This window comes from Pipra filicauda, unplaced genomic scaffold (genome assembly GCF_003945595.2).
Source record: "Pipra filicauda isolate LSUMZ 115617 unplaced genomic scaffold, ASM394559v2 scaffold5_size6683894_pilon, whole genome shotgun sequence".
Taxonomy (NCBI): Eukaryota; Metazoa; Chordata; class Aves; order Passeriformes; family Pipridae; genus Pipra; species Pipra filicauda.
Genome location: NW_024104754.1, coordinates 1,087,965 through 1,108,091, shown reverse-complemented (window position 1 = coordinate 1,108,091; position 20,127 = coordinate 1,087,965). Strand labels below are relative to the sequence as shown.

The window sequence follows — 20,127 nt, the reverse complement described above, 5'->3', positions numbered from 1 at the left end:
GCTGCCGGCGAGAGCGGCGGGGCCGCAGCAGCAGCAGCAGCTCCTATTTTGGTGTCCCGGCCGCCCCCACCCACCCTCCGCACCCCTCCGCACCCCTCCGCGAGGTCGCGGCCCCGGCGCCCCGCCCGGCCCCCTCCCGCCCGCTCGCCTCGGGAAGGTCCGGCCCGAACCGCTGCCGCCGCCGCCCGAGCGCTCCCAGCCCGGAGCAGGGGTTAAAGGCTGTCCGCGCTGGTGACAGACGGCCCGGCCGTATTAGGGACAGGAGCAGATGCCTGGGGAGCGTCACCAGCTCGGTGTCACTCAGCCACACAACAAAGCGAGGGGCCTCGGCTGCCGCTGACAGCGACCTGAAGCCGCCTCTGGTGGAGGCGCCCCTCGCTCCCAGGAGCGACACTGGGAAGGGCAGCAAGAACCAGGGGCTCTCCCATTGACTGAGAGCAGGAGTCGAAAGGAGGTGGCCAGAGCTCTCCCCATACACCCGAGCCTGGCAGGGTGCAAAGGATAGTCACAATTTTTACCGACAGACTCCAGCTAGAAGTAAATCATTCAGGAAGAAGGCTATATTGGCTTTTACAACTTCTAAAAATGTGGTTCACAATTTAAGAAGTCTTTCTCTTCTCCGCTAGCAAAAGGTTTTCTGCAATGGACACCTTTATTTGAAACACAGCATCCTCTGGGTTCAAGCAGCTGTGGTCCTCCCTCATCTGCAGAAGAGTTTGGATCCAGCCAGGCTCTGCTGGGTTGAAGGGACTGGCAATGGTTTCTCCTACCAAAAGGAGGTGGGTATTTGTTATTGTGCCAGCAATACTCAAAAGGAGAAATTAGGAGAGCTCCTGCTCTACACAGATTAAAAAGCATCATATTTTTCTTTCAATTACTAGTGGTTCTTCCTCCACAATGCCCACCAGAAGCACGAACTAAAGAAATCCAAAAAGGAACATGTATGTGGACATACCTCTCTGCCATCCTTCTTCCTGTACTAACTATTCAACAGGACTCAAACTTGCTCCTGGCCTTTATACAGTAACATGAGACAAAAATAAACTCATCCAAACAAACAAAAAACCCCCACAAAAACAAAAAGTACACCTTCACACTTCTTTACCTTCTGTTTCTTCAACCCCTCTTGATGCATCGCTAGCCCAGAGAATTGGAGTTTTGCAGTGTAACCCAGGAATTAGCAACAGCCCTGCTGTCTCTGCCATGAGACTGTTCCTCAGCTACATTACCCCATTTTTTTCTCTGGAGCATTCCCTTGTACAGCCCTAAGTCTGTTTATACATCCCCACATCAAGAGATTTGTTTTGCTGTGGTTTTGCATTTTCCATTTCATCAGCTTCCTATGGACAAGCAGGAACTTCTTCCAAGTCTTGGCCATCCTACTAGCACACAATACTAAGTACTCTCCATAGTAGCTGGTGTATGGTGGCAGACCTGTCACCATACAGAGTTTCCCATACACAGATGCCTTCCATTATGCATTTCTTTACATAACATTTTACCCAAGCCATCTCCCTCCCAGACAGCGTGTAGATTTAAACTGTCAGCAAGTCTGGAGGTCAGCAACACTTAGTACTGAACATACATCCCCTTCAAGGAGCTTCTCCCTTTCTCTTTTGGCTGGATTACCAGCTCAAACCACCTTCACCTTTTGGAGATACTCATCTCCCCTCCATGATAACCAAATGTGGAAAAATTTGGTAATTGTGATGCTCCAGAAAAGTCCTCTCTTCTCTTTTATTAAGAGGGGGAAGGAAAAACCCAAACGAGACTTGGTTAACAGCTTAATGGTCTGCCTACTGGAATTCAAAAATTTCTTCTGTCTCCAACATGCACTTTGTCTAGCAAATAGCATCAGCTCTACCCTCTACTTGAAGTAATTAGATCATAATTGCTAATATTTCAAGTAGTCTATTTTACTTAATCTGCTCTCAACTCCTGCTTCAGTATTTTCATCAAAACCAGAAAAAGAACCCCTTTTTGAGTGTGAAGATTAATTTCTCACCCAATCTCATTCTCACAGTAAACTATGAGATAGGTTCCTTAAGGCCAAAAGAGCAATAATTAATGTAAGTGGCAAAAAAAAGCTGAGTAATTACTGACATACTACTTTTTTTGGTTTTTTAAGTAAGCAGTATCTGAGATCTGTGGACAAACTGAAAGCAAGCTATACCACAACTAAGTTCTAAAATCACAGAAGAGATCAGCACAGAACATGGAACAGTACATCTAGTATTAAAGACACAACTGTCCTGCTTTCAGCTGGGATAGAGTTAATTTTCTTCTTAGTAGCTGGTTCACTGCTGTGTTTTGGGTTTACTATGGGAATCATGCTGACAACACACTGATGTTTTGGATGTTGCTAAGTGGCGCTTACCCTAAGTCAAGGACTTTTCAGTTTCCCATGCTCTGCCAGTGAGGAGCTGCAGAAGGAACTGCAGGGAACGTGGCCAGGACAGCTGACCCGAAGTGGCCAAAGGGATATTCCATAGCATAGGATGTCACACTCAGTACACAAACTGGGGGGAGTTGGCTGGGAGGGGCCGATCACTGCTTGGGGGTGGGCTGGGCATTGGTCAGCAGGTGGTGAGCAACCGTATTGGGCATCACTTTTTTCTCCTGGACTTCTTTCCTTTCTCTCTGCTTTTCATTACAATTATCATAATAATTTAGTACTATATGTAGCAGAATACTGTATTGTATTTTGTTTCAATTATTAAACTGTTCTTATCAAACCACGAGGTTTAATTTTTTCCCCAGTTCTCCTCCCCCAAGAGGGGGGGATGGAGTGAGCAAGCTGCTGCGCGATAGTTGCCAGCTGGGGTTAAACCACAGCAACAACTTAAAACCCAAAGTAACATACAGAAGTGTCCTATGCAACAGCCATTACTGTCTTTTGTGTGACCTGTAAATCGGACAATTTAAACCTGTCAAAACTTGAGACCTACCAGTTCATCAGATACTCTCTTCATGCCCCTGTGCAAGACAATAGGGCAAGATCCCTAATATGAACATCTCAGATACCTATCAAATATCCATCAATAAAGCAAAGCTCCTGAGAACTCAAGCATATTACTCTGGACATCTTGGACAACAGATTGTTCAAAGCAGCCTTCTACAATTCATTAAAATAGGTGAAGCAAGGAAGGAACTATGCAACAGAAATCTTTATTTATATACACTATCAGCCTGAAAATAGGCAAGACCACTCCTAAAAATCATCAATTAATAAAAAAGAAGGTAGTGACAACATCTAGTGTCTGTAAGAAAATGAGAACAATGCTGCACAGAAAACAAAAGACAAATATGGCAACTTCAGGCTGTTGAGTTACACCTCAGACATCGGCAACTGAGATGCTGTGAAACTGGACTAATTTATCAGCTATTAAAGCACTTAAGCTAAAACTGACTTCAGTTTAATAGCAGATGACATCATCCTTCTGAACCTTTTGTGGGACTACAAGAAGAAAAACATTTGGCATGGAAATACGTTATTTGATTTTAATGAGACTTATTTTTAATATCTTTATAAGCATAGCCAAACTCTTGAGACCCATCACACTGTCAGTGGTGAAGAGACTGAATGTTCACAAATGATTCCTTAAACTATTTAAAGACAGAACAATTCTGTTTAAAAGTTAAAATGGACATAGATGTTCCCTTCCACTCTGTAAGAGAGGACTGTACTACAGATATGGATGAGAGTAAATAAGTAAAATCAGTGTAAACATGTATATATACACACCCTTCTGTGGGCCTGTGCATTGCAGCAGAAACCAGGCAAGGAAAAGGCACCCAGCTGACTCGGAGCTGTCGGCATGGATGGTCAAACCCGTGTTAGCTCTACACAGAGTGGCAGCAGCCACCGTTGGGGCAGTAGCTGGAATGGGAGAGAGACTTTTCTTTAAACAGAACAGCAACATCTTTACTGCCTGCCAGAAGAGAAAGGGCCTGACTGGCAAAATAAATGAAGGTGTTAGCCAAAGGCTGACACCTAACTTGTGCTCGCTCTCTCCAGGCCCTGACAAGAACAGGGGCCTGACGACACACAGACCAACAGAATACATGACATAAACTGCACATGTCAGTGACAGCAACTTTTATTGTCTTTACAATACAAGATAATACAAACTATTAAAAAGTCATTTTGTCTGGTAAAATATTTAGTAGATTGAAAATAGAGATGCTTCTTCAGATGAAACAAGATCACAAGCATACCAAATAATTTACAATCAGATCAAAGAAGTATAAAAGCCAACAGTTCCAGAACCATGCTTCTGTCACCTAATGTTTTTTAACTAAAGAATGTCATTCTTTTTTGCACTAATCCTACTCCTTCCCCCAAGTATGTGGGACAGCAAAGGTCAGTTATATAGTTGGTAAAGGCTTGGTGGGGAGGGAGTAGACTAAGAATAATGACAAGTCCTCTCAAAATCCCCCTCCTCCACTTAGGTTGGAATGTGTACTATGTTAGAAGGCCTTTTTTACTTCACTTTCCTCATATTGCCAAGATTGAACATAAACAGCTTTATACTGTGTTTAGAAAAAGTCAGTTCAGATATTAGCCCAAATTTCCAATTTTATGCTTCTATATACATGCAGTTTTTCTGTCCCAGGAAGTTAATACATCAGTTTACTTTTATCATTTGAATTATTCCTTTATAAGGAGTTTCAGGTAAGACATAATGTCAGTAGCAGATGACCAAACCAGAACAGAACACTGTACAGGACTGAGATCTTGAGCCAGTTGAGAAATCTTTTTCTCCAAGGTATACCCCTGCCTGGGCATAGCAATATCATTCTTCTTCAAAAACATTACTGGACATAAGTCATTCCCACCATCACCAATATACATAATTTGCGTATAACTAACTCCTCGCTCCAACTGTTTATCTAGAAATTCTTTTAAAACTTTCCTTTTGCAAAGGTTTTTTGGGCACTTTGCACAATGGTGAGCATGGAAGTTCTGTACAGTAAGATAGCCAGCACTGCTGAATGCTGCAGGGTTTGTAAACACTTCATCAAAAACCTCATGGAAGTCAGCAGCTTTCAAAATCCAGTCAATAAATACTGTATTAGAATCTGAAACAATAATGCAATCAAACAACTCTTTGTTCTCACCAATAAACCCCAGAAGATCTACCATTCCCGCAGTGAAAGGAATTGTTGTCATAGTTCTTTTCATTTCATCTTCTTTGACACCATTGTCTCCCAAGTAGGCAAAGACTCTGCCCATATATTCTGTCCAGTGTCCTGGTTGGTAGGAGTTTCTTAATCCATTAGGAAGTTTTCTCTCTGGAGCACATTTCACAATCCAGGTATCACTATTTTCATCTATGATTGTATGGTCAAAATCAAAAACCAACAGCAATTTCATAGCTGTGAGAAAACAAGTTTCCAAAACAAACAAAAAAGAAAATTATTTATATAAACACGAGTACTGTATTCCTAACCTGATCTTGTGCTCAGATGAGAAAAATTCTGCAGGAAAATATCTAAACAAAGTAAACTATTTATGGCCACTACAGCTATGGGAAGTTGTGCTGAAGCTAAAAATGCAGTCTGTAAAGGTCAAAGTTCAGCGTCCAACTTCTGTTTAAAATAGCTACTGTGACAGGATCTGAACTGGTGCTACAGTTACTAATACTTGCTAACACAGAGTCAATCTTCCCGTACTCACGCACCACCAGTTCGACCACAGGTTCTAAATTTCTCTATCAGCATTTGCCAACGCAAACAAACCGGGATTCTCCTGACAAAACGCCTCAAGAGGGATTTCAAAAGGAAACGTGTACTCAGCACCTGGAAGGCATCAACGAGGACGCGCCAAATCAAAGCAGCCCACGAAAAGAAACGCAGCCCTTTGTGAAGCTGAATCTGCTGCCCCTCACGGGCAGGTCCCCGGGCCCGCCGCGCAGCCCGTGCCCCGCGCAGGACTCGGGCCGCCCCCTCCCAGCCGCCGCCGAGGGCTAAAGCAGCGCAGCTTCGCCGGCGGGGGCACGGCGGGCGCCCGAAGGGCTGGGCGAGGGGGCAGCCCCGTGCGGAGAAAGGGCAGGGACCCGCGGTGAAGGGGCAGCGCCATGCGGGGAAGGGAGAGGGACCCGCGGGTAAGAGGCAGAGGGGCCGACACCGGGGCCGACACCGCCCGGCCGGCCCCGCCCCACCCGCGCGGCCCCCGCTCCGCCCACGTTTACGTCACCGCGCGCCGCCGGGTCGCCCGGCAACGGCCCCGCGTCCCGGAACATGGCGGCGGGGCCCGGGGCGATGGCGGCGGGACGGCGGCGGCGGCGGCGGCGGCCGAGCGCCCGTGAGTGCGGCTCCCCCGCGGGCACCGGGACCGGCGGGGGGGCAGCGCACGGCCCCGGGAGGCTGTGGGGGTGCCCAGCGTGACTGTCCCCAAAGCTCCCCCAGCTGCAGACAGCAGGACGGGGCAGTTTCGGCCCAAGAACTGCCTGAACCCAGCGCAGGTCCCGTGAACTCCCGTGGCAGCAGTTGGGGAAGAACGAGGTGCCACCTCAGTGCACCTTTACTTTACTTTTGGCAAGGCTGCCTTCACCTGGGACAGGGAGGATCACGCCCTATCATGAGACGAACAGATTAGCAACACGGCATCTGGGAAATAGCCTTTGACATCGGTGTCAGTGTAAGAGAAAGCCTCCTTACACCTCGGACACAGCATGTCAGTCTGCAACAAATCAGACAAACGGAGAATTTCTACAGGACATCACTCCATGCAGTGTGCCATTGCCTCCAAAAATGGTGGTGACACTTGAAAGAGCGTTTCACAAAACCTAGTGATCATCTAGAAAATCTGCCTTTATGTATGCACGTGTATGTGACCCTAATGCAATGAAGAAATGCTAGTCTTGCCAACAAATCAAGAAAATGTTCTATAACTGATCTATTTCAGTAAATACAATGAGTGTGCAGGACAAGGGTAGTAAGGCACAGCCTGTGCTCAAACTGCTGCCTCATCCAGCCAGTGGAATGACATTACCAATATTTTCCTTTTCCTTTTGGGAATGGTCCCTCGTCCCTGCTGTTCTCAGAATCATGCCCAAGTACTGCCTGGAAAATGCGAGTTGCTACAAGCCAAACCTGTACATACACACAGACAGGCAAAGTGACATACAAACAGATCAGTCAGTCAGTGCCACAGTCCAAGTACATGCACTGGCCATAGTTAGACTACAGATACAGGTACCCTGTCTTAGCTTTGGGGTATGGGGATGAAGAGAGTAACTTAGTATTGTTACTATGTGAGAATTCAAATCCTGATACACATTTGAATATTGGATTTTCTGATATCAAGTAACCTCAGTATTTTTTCTTCCCTCTGCACAGCACCACATCATTTGGAAGAAAATAATGTTCCAGATGGGTATTTCCTTCCAAATGAAGCAGATCTTCGTCAGGTAATTGTATTTCCAAAAGCAGAATGGGAAAGGATTCAGAACAGCACTAAAGAAGCAGCACACATCCTCGATGAGAAGAAAGAACAGGAAGAAATTCACTTAGGCTCCAAAGCTGCTGTAAAAGACCCGCCCAATGCCACTGTGGTAAGTACAAGATACATTTGTAAACAAGAGTAGTCATTTTCATATATACCAAAACACTCATAGTAACATTTCTAGCTGTACTCTCTTTGTTTAGCATTTACTTTTGAATATGTATATTAACTAAACTCCATTTAAATATGTTTACTATCTAACATAAACATTTATTTTTTTTAATTAAAGCTAAAATGCAAAATTAAACAAAAAAACCCCCACTACCCAAAATTCAAATGTGATTTCTGATTTTGTCTGCACTACAGAGCCTAGCACAAGAGAAACTTAAAGCCAAAAAATTACGTGAAGAAAGGGAAGAGGAAGAAAGAAAGTTACTTGATTTGGAAGAAGCAAAGTTCCGAGCAGCAAAACGGAAGGAGATTATCGATCATGCAAAAACCTACCTATCCTATCAGAACGACAGAATGAAACAGTTCCACGTTTGTTGACAACTTACGGTTTTTAAATTCAAATTGTACTGAATGTCTTTAAAGACTTCTGAACACACAAATTACTTTAAATGTTCTCTTGCAGAGTGCACTTCTGCTTACTGAGGTCCTAAAAGAAAGAGATGCTCAAGTTGAATTTCAAAAGTTGAAGTCAGTTGTTAACAAAAAGAAGGAACGTGAAGAAGAGGAACGTCAATTCAAAGAATACATTCTCAGAGAGCAAGAAAAGGAACAGCAGCATTATATGAAGGAGCAAGCACTACGCAAATATCAGCTGGAACAGTAAGTAATAATTAAAAGCAACCCTACTTTATTCTTTACTTAAACTTTTATCACAAATTTATTCTACAAGGTTTTTACAGAAACCTACTAATAATTTGATTCACAAATGCCACACTTTAAAAGAAAAATTCAAACTGCCACAGAAGATCTTGCCCAAAACAGAAAAGCTGTAATATACATTTTTAGTTGCCAGCAGTCTGCATGCAAAATCATCTCTGGCAGGCATCAATAGGTTTTAGTCAAATCACTGTTCTAATGCTGTTACTTAAATTTAACTGTGTTTAACTCAGTTTTGGTTCCAGAGAAGGAAAAGGTTAAACCAGAATTTCCATTTGCTCAGAACTAGTTTCCAGACTGCCCATCAAGAGAACGCATTACTGTCACTTCTTATTCTTGCTCTCAGCTCTTCCAGAAATCTTATGGAGGGGTCCCCAGTGGTATTTATACGGCTGACCCTGGTGCTCTGAAAGAAGGAATCAAATTTCCCAAGGCAGGGGAAGGGTTCAAAGTCTGGTCTCACACATTCCAGGCCCAACATATAAATACATAAAACACTACCAGCTTAAGCTGCTGTCTGCATGCCCAGAAGGAGAAGCACAGGTACGGTGGGTCTCACTGGGGAAATCTTGTTCTCTGAGGATGTTGCAGAGCTACGCCATGAATGCAATGGTTTTAATGAGTCATCCAGCTAAAACTTGTTACCATGAGACTGCAAACTGTGAGCATACCATGTAGCTCATTTCTGGCTAGAGGACCGAGGGCTACCATTACAATCATGCTGTTTTTCACCTCTGATATTCTACCTACCTTCAGCTCAAAGTATCACATTCTTCAGTGCAAGGTACCTATGGTTATGCAGAATATATATCTGTTCATTACTTCATGCAGTTTCTAGCCCATTTATTCACCTTTTTCCAATTCAGAATAAAGGAGCACGAGCATCAGGCAGATCTGGCCAAGATAGAAATCAAAAGAGAAGCAGAAGAAATAGAGAGATTGAATCAACTGCACCAACTGGAAATTCAGAGAAGAAAGGAAAAGGAACAGGAGGAAAGAGCTGAACGCCGGAGGCTGTATCATGTAAGTAACAGGAAAGCAGATAGTTCAAAATGCTTGTTTCACCTTGGCTGTAATGGTTGCACTCATCCCACAAATAAATGGGCCCACTGGCAACAGTTTGCCAACAGCTTCAGTAGCACGGGATCAAATGCCTCCCCTGCCAGTTGCAGGCCATGTCTTTACTCTGTGCTTTTGAGAAAAGCCTCTTGGAGGCTTTTCTCTTCTTTGTCTGAAGGGACGTTGGCACCTTGTTGGCACGATGTTTTGACTTGTCTATGATTAAGGATTCGGCTGTAGATATGAAGAAATATTCTTCTTGATTTGAGAACTGGATTTAAGTTTCACATTCCTGCTGTTTTAAGCCCATTTTTCTTTGTTAGAAAGAGGGAATAGCCTGAGACTGAACATATCTTTTTGACTTTCTGCTTATGATTGGAGATGTTTAGAAATTTAGTCAAGACCTGCTGCCTTTTCATTTCATCTTAAACAGCATCTTGCTAAGTACAAACTAGGAAGTGCTTTAGAATGGTTTTGACCAGAATGCAAAAGACAGTTGTTTTTTGACATAAAAGTATAGAAAACTCTTTTTCAGCTATGTTTTGGATTAAGCTCTTAGACTGGGATAGTTTTGGAAGAGATGGGCCAGGAGAAGTATGGTCTGTGTGGCTGTTGGTGGGGGTTGGACAGTCCCATGCCTCCCACTGTCCCATTCTCCCATGTCTGTGAATGGGAGTATGGGATAATGCTCTCTGTATTGCACAGCAATTTGTTTGTGCAATATGCTGGAGAAGCACGTGTTTGATGCTCAGTTCCCCTTCCACTTCCTCACATCTGCTGTCTCCTCTTCATGCATGTTTGAATAGGGAGTAAGTGGAAGTCCTGAAAAGTCTCTCCTCTCTTCTCCCTTGGAAAGAAACATGAGAAGAGAGAACAGGGAGTGATCCTTGTTAAGTTGCTACCCTAGGCCCAGATATTCTAAACTTTATCTGTTACATCAGGGACTGTTTTGACCATACAGGAATACATAGCTGACCAGAAAATAATCAAAGCAATAGAGGAACAAAAACAAATGGAAGAAGATGATCGGATCAAAGCTCATTTTAAAGCAAAGCAAACTATTGCCCGGATGAGAAAAACGAAAGAAGCTGAAATGCGTAGGTGGGTACAAAGCTAGAGGGTAAACTGTAAATAAACTAAAAATTATACTGTAGTCAGAGCTTTCAGACCAATGACGTAACACAATCAACAATTTACTGATAGAGAGAGTATGGAATTCAGGAGAATAAGGAAATTCTTTCACAGGTTCCTTAGTACTAAGTGTGCTAGGGAGCAATCTCTCCACCCTTCAAAGTACAAAGGCTTATGGAAGTACAAAGCTTTACACCAGTGTATTGGGAACAGTGGTTTTCCTGTGTCCTGCCAAGCCTCCAACCTCCTCAACAATTAAAGACAATTAAGATCCTTGATGAAAATATTTTTGAGTATAAGCTAAATTTCTCTGAGTCAGATAAAAAAAAATTATTTGACTTCTTAACTAAGCACATATATTAATCGATTACATTGGGTTCTTATTAAGGGGAGATGGTTTATCAATTTAACATTGAAGGTACAACATGATGATACCACTGAGTCAATCTAAGAGTTTCCTTCTCTTCCTGCTTTTGTCTAATACTCCCAAAATTTCTCTTATGATGGCAAGGTGCTAGGTGGACTCCTCACTGAGCTCATTATTGCAACAGAAAGCCGGTGTTACATGAATACAGGGAACATTTATTTGCTAAACAAGATAATATTTAAAAAAACAAACAGGAGGAACGCGAGGAGATCATTGAGTTGGGTGGGTGGGCCAGCCTCTGTGGCAAGAGAAGAGAAGACTAGAAGCAGGATTGCTGAGTTTGGTAGCTTCAGGTAGACCCAGGTGTGTTACCCTGGTATGTTATAGCAGCTCATGTTCTTCTGCAGAAAAACACAGGAACAACAGGACAGAATCGTTAATCAATTAGCTAAACAATTGGGTGAGGCATTAAAGATGGAAGACGATCGACTTGCTAGAGATGTTGCAAAAATAGAAGCTGCAGAAGAAAATAAACGCAAAGAGAAAGAAGCAAGACAGAAGGCTGCCATTGAATCTATTGCTGAATACAGAGCCACTGTGGTAAGAAACCTGGGCTGATCTTACTGCTGCTTACTCCAGCTGAGGAGCCTGGCCCAGATCACAGCTGGCTCTGGTGCCATGCCTCAGCAGGCTTCATCAAGTCCACTGACATCTTTCCTGGGGTCCCCTCTCCCTTTCCCACTTCCACGTTGGGTGCACATCTGCCAGGGCTGCTGAAAACCCTGGGCTTGGAGACTGGCCAGCCACAATGACAATGCTTCTCGGAGCGTTGATACAGGGCTGCTTCTGCTGAGAGAGATGACTTTCAGCTTAGCAGGACACCTCCTTGGTTAACTTTTTGTGTGTGTTTTGTAAACTACAGATTAAGATGAAAGAGGAAAAGGAGAGACAGGAAAAAGAAGAGGCTGAAAAAGAACGTGATGTGTTAATGGAAAACGCCCGCATCTACCAAGAAATGGAAAAAGCCAAGAAAGAAGGACGACATGGCACAAACAAGGAAGTACAGAAAATTCAGATCCAGCAAATAGTAAGTAGAGAGCTGTACCCTGTCAACCTTTTCAGAAAGAAACACTTATCTAAACCAACAGCACTAGTTCATGCTGAGAGGAAGAAATGAAGCTTGCTGGGTATTTTGGGTTTTTTTGTTCGTTGGGTGTTGTTTTTCTTTAAATCATGTGTGCTCTGCATATGCTGGTGTTGGAGAGCAGCCTCCTCAGAGCATTGGTGCAAGTCAAGGCTGGTTTGCAATGACAGATCACATCCTGTTTTGTGCCATGATGTTCTACTGCTACTCTCCTGTATCTTCCGGGCAGGTCACCAAAGAGCAGTAGCTAATGCTGATGTTCACTCATCCGTTTAATGTTCCCTTCTGGGGGCATATCGCAGGGGAGAGGAGTGGGGAGGGATGACAAGTGCCAAGTATCAATTAACAGTGCCACAGATCTCCTGTAAGCTTTTACCCTCTCTATGCTTTACAAGAGAGTGATGTTGAAAACAAAATACTAAGCTTTGTTATTCCCTTTTCTTCATCAGGCTGAAAAGCAGGCAAAACGACAGCAGGAAAAACAAGCAGACTTGGACTATGAAGCTGAGAAAGAAGCTATTGCACGTGGTAAAGAGCGTGAATTTCAGAGCTATGCAAAGCAAGTAATTGAATCAGAGTCCAAGACTACACATCATCTTTATCCTCTTCTCAAAGCATGCAAAGATGAAAGAGGACTGGGACATGGGCCATTTTTCTGAGAAGAGAAGAAATAAATACTACTTTCCAAGCATATGATGTTGCTGGGACCCTGTTATCTTGTTGTAGCTGTAATATCACTTGAGAAGTTAAAAACATGAAATAACATTTAAACTATCCAGCAAGGAAAGGCAGAAGCCGTTTTCAAGTTAAAAAAATACCTTTTTGTACTGTACAGGCAGAGTTAAACTGTGAATGATTTATATCAAATTCAACTATGAATCTCTAAGTCCATTTGGAAAAAAACCCCAAAACCTGCCATATAACTGGCTATATTCTCAAAAATCCCCAGCTTATATTTCATGAATGTTAGTTTACTAACTTAAGACAAGAATGCATGTTATATAATTAACTGTCATTGTAACACATTCCAGTCAAAAGCTCACTATTACTGCTATATTTTTAATATTAATTATTCTAAAAATTCAGTGTCCCAGGTTTTTCAGGTCTGCGACATGAATTCCTAGTGTAAAAGGTCACATTTTTCTCCAGCCTACTTCCAGTTAAGAATTCCCCATAATAGAAAAGACCAAACCAAAACAACTACAGGGGAAGAAAAAAGAGAACATACGTGAAAGTTAGAATAGCTATGGTATGCAGGTTTTGTAGTATTTTGCAACTACCTCTATAAAACAAATGTCATGCTATAAATTAGTTTTATTTCATGAAAATATTAATGTGATTTGTTCACAGCCCTTAAAAGGTCACCTAGGAGGCAAACAGATCCCAATATACCTGTAGATAGCAACTACAAAAGGAGCATGTAAACAGGAGACAACATAGTTGGGCTAGTCTTTCAAAAAGCCTAACAGTGATTCAATCTACAGTAAATAGATCCGATGTAAATTTGTTTCTCAGATTCCTCAACAGATTTCTCTCTAACACCCAAGCCACTGATACATCCCCCTCCTTAAGCTTAGTTTCTTTGCTGAACTGTTAACATCATTTTCTTGCCTTGGACAATTAGGCTTTCCAGTAATGACTTCCTCCACAAGTACCCTAGGCTTTAAACCCTGTCCTGGTTTCTGCTGGAAACAAAGTCCAAGAAACTTGAAGCTTTACTTGAACCTTGTGTTCCAGCCCTGCAGCTGCGAGTCTCTGTTGACCAGACTAGAAAATTATGCAAATCTTAAAAAAAACCCCTAAGCTTAAATTAGAAGAGTTTTATACAAAGGACGCTCGCCAATATTTTAGTTTGGAAAATAGGTCTTTTGTGTGTCCTCGAATTTCGGAGTCTGGCTTCCTAAAGCAACAGGCCCTGCAGAAAGCAGGACACTCGGGAAAGATGCGGGGCCACCCCGGAGGCGAGGTCCCTCCTGCAAGCTGAGGACCAAGCAGAACTGGTTTTACCTCCCCTATAGTGTAAAAATCCCCGGGTGCAGCAGTCACCTCCTCGAGGAGTCTCTTCCAGGCAGGGCAAGGGAAGAACTTCTGGAAGGAGAGGGAGGGCCGACCTCCTCACCCAGCTCCCAGGGCCACCAAGGGCCCCCAGCCCGAGCTACAGGCAGGCCTGGCGGGGTGAAGGTGGTGCGAGACGCGGCAGCGCCCGGAGCCCGGCCGGGCCCCATCGCCGCAGCCCCGGCGGGGAGCGGGGCCGCCGCGGCCGGAGCACAGGGACAGAGGCGGGGGGGACGTTTCAGCCTCTTACCGAGGGCAAACGAGTAGCTCACGAGCCGGCTGCGGAAGAGAGTCCTGCCAGCAGGTCGGCCTTGCTTCCTTCCTCCCTCCCTCTCTTCCCGACAGAGCGGACGGCGCCCGCCCGCAGCTCCCGGGGCGGGGCTGGGCGGGGGCGGTGCCGCTCCAGGGCCCGTCACGCAGCGCCCGCCGCTGCTCCAGCGCCTGCGGCTGCGCGCGCTCGGAACGGGGGGGGGCGGGCGGCGGCCGCAGCCTTTGTACGGGGCGGGAGAAGGAGCCCCCACTCCCCGGGACAGCCGGGGCACCGGTGAGGATCCCTCGTTCTCCCTCGGCAGTTTCCCGGAGAGGCGGCGGGGAAGGGCCGACGATGGACCTCGATGGGCCGGACGCCGCCCGCCGGGAGGCAGAGCTGGAGCGCGGCCGCTACTTGAGCCGCCGGGCCGTGGCCCAGGAGCAGCTGGCGCGGTGAGTCCGGCGGCGGGGCCCGGGGAGTGGGGCGGGTTTGGGTTATAAACCTTCCCGCGGCCAGCCCGGCGCGGGCGGGACCCGGGAGCTGTTTGGCGCTAACCCGGGTCGGCGGAGCTGCCCCGGCCGCGCCCAGCGGTGCCGTACCCAGGGCTGCGTGACTCACTGCTCTCCAACAACGCTTTCACATCGTCCTCGATCCGTGGTCAGGCTGAGAACTCGTCACCTCTCCTCACCCTCTGGTTCCTCCGTGACTCTGTTCTCCAGCTTCAGAAACGTCTCTTGCTGTCGTCAGGGGCTATGTCTATCCTAATAAATTAAACAAGACTCTAAATTCTGGCACTGAGAGCAAGGGGCAAAATCCTTTGTTATTGCTGCTTCCCCCAGCCCAGAAGCCTTCACATATCTAGCTAGCATGGGCAGCATGGCCATGCCTTGCACAGTGCTGTGGCACTGCTTGGAAGACAGCTAGATGGCAAAGGCCCAGGTTGTACAGAGAGCGGGCTAACAATTAAACAGGCTAATCAATTTCAATATAATATTTGAGTCCATATTCTGGTCGTGTTTGCTTTTGCTAGTTTAGACCAGCACCCTCTAGGACCAGCACCAGACCAGGACTGAGCTTTGGCCAAAGAATATGGAGCTAGCTTATAAAAACTGTGATTCTAGTTTTGATCTCTGACATTCTACTTTCACTTCAAAGTACGTTAAAGTACCTGTAGATGTGCAGAATCTGTATCTGTTCATTATTACTTCACACAGTCCGTAGCTTGTTTATTCACTTCCCTTTTCCAATTTAGAATAAAGGAGCACAAGGATCAGGCATATCTGGCCAAGCTAGAAAACAAAAGAAAAGGGGAACAAATACAGAGATCGACCCAATTGTACCAACTGGAAATTCAGAGAGGAAAAGAAAAGGAACAGGAGGAAAAAGTTGAATGGCAGAGGCTGCATCATGTAAGTAACAGGAAAGCAGACAATCCAAAATGCTTGTTTCACCTTGGCTGCGATGGTTGCACTCAGCCCACAAATCAAGTGGCCTGCAGGCAACAGGGACTGTGCTGGCACCTTCAGCAGTGTGGGATCAAATGCCTCCTTTGTGCTTTTCAGAAAGGCCTCTTGGAAGTTGTTATGTAGCACCTGAGCTTTGACTGGTGTACAGTGGAAAAAGTCTGCTAGAAACAGCAAGGAGATTGTCCTTGATTTGAGAACTGGATTTAGGTTCCATGTAATTGCTCTGTTTTAAGCCCACTTTTCTTTGTTAGGAAGAGGGAATAGCCTGACTATGACAGTATCTTTTAAACTTGTCTTTCCATTTATGATTGGTGATGTCCTACTTACCATGCCTACTGTTTCCCTGCCTGTGCCTGCTTGAGCAAGGAGACTGAAGTGGAGGTACTGAGATGATTCATTCACATGTGAGAGAGTAAAAGGAGAGAATTCTTGCTAAAACCCTACTTGCTTTTTATCCCCCCATACTCCTCACCCCAAATATACAAATTTTATCCCATTCCCCCAACCTTGTATATGCAATAAAAGCCATACATATTGCCAAGCTATACAACTGCCATCACAAAATGCTTTGCATTTTGATGGTTCTATGGACTCTTACTGTTTGAGCCCTTCAGAATCTGCACTGTGTGAATGATATATTGGATGGAAATAATACAGTTGGAACTGCTGGGGAAGTATAGGAAAGAATATAAAGATACTGTGGTTGGGGCTGCAACCACACACTAATTTTGCTTTTGTTGTAGTTTGTCATAAGTAGGTCATGAGAATTATCTTCCATCTCTGGGTTTCTATCTTCTATAGCTTCTCCACTGATACAAAGAACTCATCATTATAGATGAGGCCTGAAGTCTTTGTTAGAACTTTTTTTCAGTTCATGTTTCCAAAATCTTGTTCTACATGAAAATAAAAGTAGTTTTCCATTTAAACAGGAATATGTAGCTGAACAGAAAGTAATTAAAGCTGAAGAGAAACAAAAAGAAGACAAAGATGATGATTGGATTAAAGCTTATATTAAAGGTAAAGAAATGATGGCTGATCTGGCAAGAGAAAAAGATGCAGAGACTAACAGGTGGGTCTAGGGATGCAGAGACTAACAGGTGGGTCTAACAGTTTTCAGTGTTAAGATTCAAACTTGCAATTAAATTATGTGAAAAATGTTATTCACAATTGTTATATCAGCAAAATCAGAAGTTCGATGCAAGCAATTTTTCTGTAATTCAAACTTGAAAGAGAAAGTGCAGAAAAAATGCCTACCAGTTCCAGCAGGAATTGGTGCTGTTGGGGGTGGAGGTGGGGTTGCTGGTGTTGTTAGGACCAGTGCCTCAGGTATCCTGGTGTGTTACAGTAGCTCGTGTTCTTCTGCAGGCTGATGTAGAAGCATACGGACAAAGCTTTTGAAAAACTATCTGCACAGATGAACAAGGCATTTAAGATTGAAGATGACTGCCTTGTGAGAGGAGCTGCAGAGGTAGAAGCTGAATACCAAATGAAAAACTAGGAAAAAGAAGCAAGACAGAAGGCTGCCATTGAATCTATTGCTGAATACAGAGCCACTGTGGTAAGAAACCTGGGCTGATCTTACTGCTGCTTACTCCAGCCGAGGAGCCTGGCCCAGATCACAGCTGGCTCTGGTGCCATGCCTCAGCAGGCTTCATCAAGTCCACTGACATCTTTCCTGGGGTCCCCTCTCCCACTTCCACGTTGGGTGCACATCTGCCAGGGCTGCTGAAAACCCTGGGCTTGGAGACTGGCCAGCCACAATGACAATGCTTCTTGGAGCGTTGATACAGGGCTGCTTCTGCTGAGAGAGATGACTTTCAGCTTAGAAGGACACCTCCTTGGTTAACTTTTTGTGTGTGTTTTGTAAAACTACAGATTAAGATGAAAGAGGAAAAGGAGAGACAGGAAAAAGAAAAGGATGAGAGGGATCGTAATCAGTGGATGACAGAAGACAGCATCTACCAGGAAATGGAAGAAGCCAAGAAACAAAGACAATGTGATGCAAACATGGAAGTACAGGAAATTCAGATCCAGCAAATAGTAAGTAGAGAGCTGTACCCTGTCAACCCCTTCAGAAAGAAGGATGCTTCTGAACCCATAGTACTAGATCTTGGGTGGGAGAGAGAGAAGCAGCTTGCTATGGGTGTGATGTGCATGTTTTGTTTGGTTTTTATCTGTATACACTGCAGCTGCTGCTGTTGGAGAGATGACTGGCTCTGTATCCATCCATAGCATGGCCCACAAGGGGCTTGTTTGTGGAATGAGGAAGCTGCTGCTCAGAACTTGACAACGATGATGCACATGTTTCAGAGGTTTATGAGCCTCCTCTTAGAGCAGTAGAACAGAAGCCTCTTCCAGGCTGACTCAGCCCTGCTGGTCAGGGAGAATTATTAGCTGCCAGGACTGCTAATAAGAGATCAACAATGACAGACCACATCCTGTCCTCCTGTGCCATTATGCCATTTTTTCAACCATGCACTGCTGTCCTCTCTTCTGGGCAGGCCACCAAAAAGCAGCAGCTAATGCTGATGTTCACTCATCTGTTTAATGTACCCTTTTTGTGGGGAGTACATTAGGGGAGAGAAGGGGGAGCGATGATACTTGCCAAGTATCAACTAACACCACTGTAGGTCTCCCATAAGCTTTTACTCTCTCTAAGCTTTACAGGATAGAGATGTTGAGAACAAAATACTGAGTTTTGTTATTCCCTTCTCTTCTTCAGGCTGAAAAGCAGGCAAAAAAACAGCAGGAAAAGCAAGCAGACTTGGATTACGATGCTCAGAAACTGCTTTTCATCAGGATCAAGCATTTTGGAGATAAAGACAGTGAGTAACTGAATCAGTGCCATTACTAATGTAATTTTTATTCTCTTCAAGCATCCAAGGAAGGAACAAGATGTGTCCTAACTAGGACAACTGCAAGAGTAGTGGAATGGATACATATGCAGTATTAAAAAAAGCAATGGGGGGAGCAAGGAAAGATGGTTGATGTAATGCTGTCCATTTTTTTCCTGCCACATGTCCATGAGCCCCCAGCTTGCTCCAGACTGAGCAAACACATGGCATTGTGCAGGAGTATTAGAGCCTGCTTTGCCCCTCACAGCCCTGCCTAAGTGCAGGGCCAAGAACTCTCCTCAGGGCCAACACAGACCCAGTTATTGTCTTGGTCAGTCCTGCTGCAGTCTGGGCTGCTGCACTCTTTTTGGACAGCAGAACATGGCTGGGTGGAGCTCACTGACTCTGTACCCATGTCAGTTAGCATGGCCCATTATTCTGTGATGTGAACCAAAGCACAGTAAGTAGGAATAATCAAGAGACTTGTTTCAAAACCTCACTTGTGACCTAAAGTAAAATAGTAACATTTCTGCACTATCAACTAGAAGTCACAGAGAGTTCTCTCCACTTATCTTGAAGTAATTAATTTTGGAAATTCTATATTAAAAAAGAGACATGACAATTAGCTAGTGACAGTCAGAAAAAAGCAACATGTACTGGAAGAAGCAAGCATTACTGAGCAGACCAGTAAAAATCCAGCAACTGGCACAGTGGACAAGGGCAAAATTAGACTATCTTTGGTAAAGCTTACAGGACAAGTATTTCTGCATTAGTTTCAGTTACAATCTATCACTGTGCATACAGTTAAGAGTAGCTACTAATTATACACCTAAACTCTGTTTCTTTTTTCTTCAGAAATATATTTGACTACTATCTAAGTATCTACAAAAGAAAAGGAACCTTGCCATTCTCTCCTTCCAAGTTCTTTATGCCTGCAAAACCTATCAGTGCCCAATAGCTGAAGCTAACTCTGGAGCAAGTTACAAAACATGCTGTTTGCCAAAACCTGCCTATACTCAACTTCGGCTCAAGAAACAAGTGCCATAGTTCACAACTGTACTTTAACTAGTCTAATTTTATTATGGAACAAAGCAGTAGATTCACTTTTTACGAGGTCAAGAGGTAACAACCACAGGTAAACTATCAGTACTGTACTCCTAGAGTATTGCTGGGCCTCCAGCCTTAATTCAAACCTTACGTTTTGGCCTAAAAAAAAAAGTCTTACTGAGCAAACAATAAAATTGAGTAAGCTGTTTAAAACATCTGCATTTTAAAACATCCATGTTGACTGTGTCTTTTATTCGTGACAGTTTTCTACTTGCTTTTACTTAGGAGAACGTATTGGAAGGTAGAAATACTATCTTGAGAAGTTGTGGCACTGGCTGAGTCTTTAATCCTTTATGGGAAAGAAATGTCTGCAGTAAGACTGTGCGTATCTAGTACTCCAGCTAACCTAACTGTAGGGCATGGGAAAAAACACTTC

General features: G+C 44.4%; 3 protein-coding genes and 1 long non-coding RNA gene across 6 annotated transcripts in view; 2 read left to right on the top strand and 2 right to left on the bottom strand.

Annotated features, from left to right (window-relative positions):
- Positions 1-14,421, bottom strand: part of SSB (small RNA binding exonuclease protection factor La) — a 29,654-nt gene extending 15,233 nt beyond the window's left edge. Inside the window, exon 1 of the mRNA XM_027733568.2 lies at positions 14,345-14,421. The gene's annotated coding sequence lies outside the window, so the exon portion shown is untranslated. The remainder of the gene's footprint in view (positions 1-14,344) is intronic.
- On the bottom strand, positions 4,085-14,433 carry PHOSPHO2 (phosphatase, orphan 2). Of its 2 annotated transcripts, none has more exons than XM_027733576.2 (2): positions 14,345-14,433; positions 4,085-5,379 (listed from the first exon to the last, which is right to left on the bottom strand). In XM_027733576.2, exon 2 carries the CDS (start codon positions 5,375-5,377, stop codon positions 4,652-4,654), a length of 726 nt encoding a protein of 241 aa, XP_027589377.1. In that variant the 5' UTR covers positions 5,378-5,379; positions 14,345-14,433; the 3' UTR covers positions 4,085-4,651. The 2 variants fall into 2 exon arrangements, with proteins under 2 accessions (XP_027589377.1, XP_039243910.1); XM_039387976.1 differs by lacking the exon at positions 14,345-14,433 and adding an exon at positions 5,803-14,317.
- CCDC173 (coiled-coil domain containing 173) lies at positions 6,244-12,732 on the top strand. Its single transcript, XM_027733562.2, has 9 exons — positions 6,244-6,307; positions 7,345-7,559; positions 7,817-7,990; positions 8,085-8,281; positions 9,205-9,361; positions 10,359-10,498; positions 11,303-11,495; positions 11,818-11,982; positions 12,489-12,732. The coding sequence occupies exons 1-9, from the start codon at positions 6,244-6,246 to the stop codon at positions 12,696-12,698; spliced, it is 1,515 nt and encodes a 504-aa protein (XP_027589363.1). The 3' UTR covers positions 12,699-12,732.
- A 126-nt stretch (positions 14,434-14,559) lies between the features above and the next one.
- Positions 14,560-19,924, top strand: LOC120324591. Of its 2 annotated transcripts, XR_005566023.1 has the most exons (7): positions 14,560-14,796; positions 15,597-15,753; positions 16,740-16,827; positions 17,176-17,368; positions 17,686-17,850; positions 18,533-18,635; positions 19,500-19,924. It is a non-coding gene; the product is annotated as an uncharacterized LOC120324591 (long non-coding RNA). The 2 variants fall into 2 exon arrangements; XR_005566024.1 differs by lacking the exon at positions 15,597-15,753 and having other exon boundaries at positions 14,561-14,796.
- The last annotated feature ends 203 nt before the right edge of the window (positions 19,925-20,127 follow it).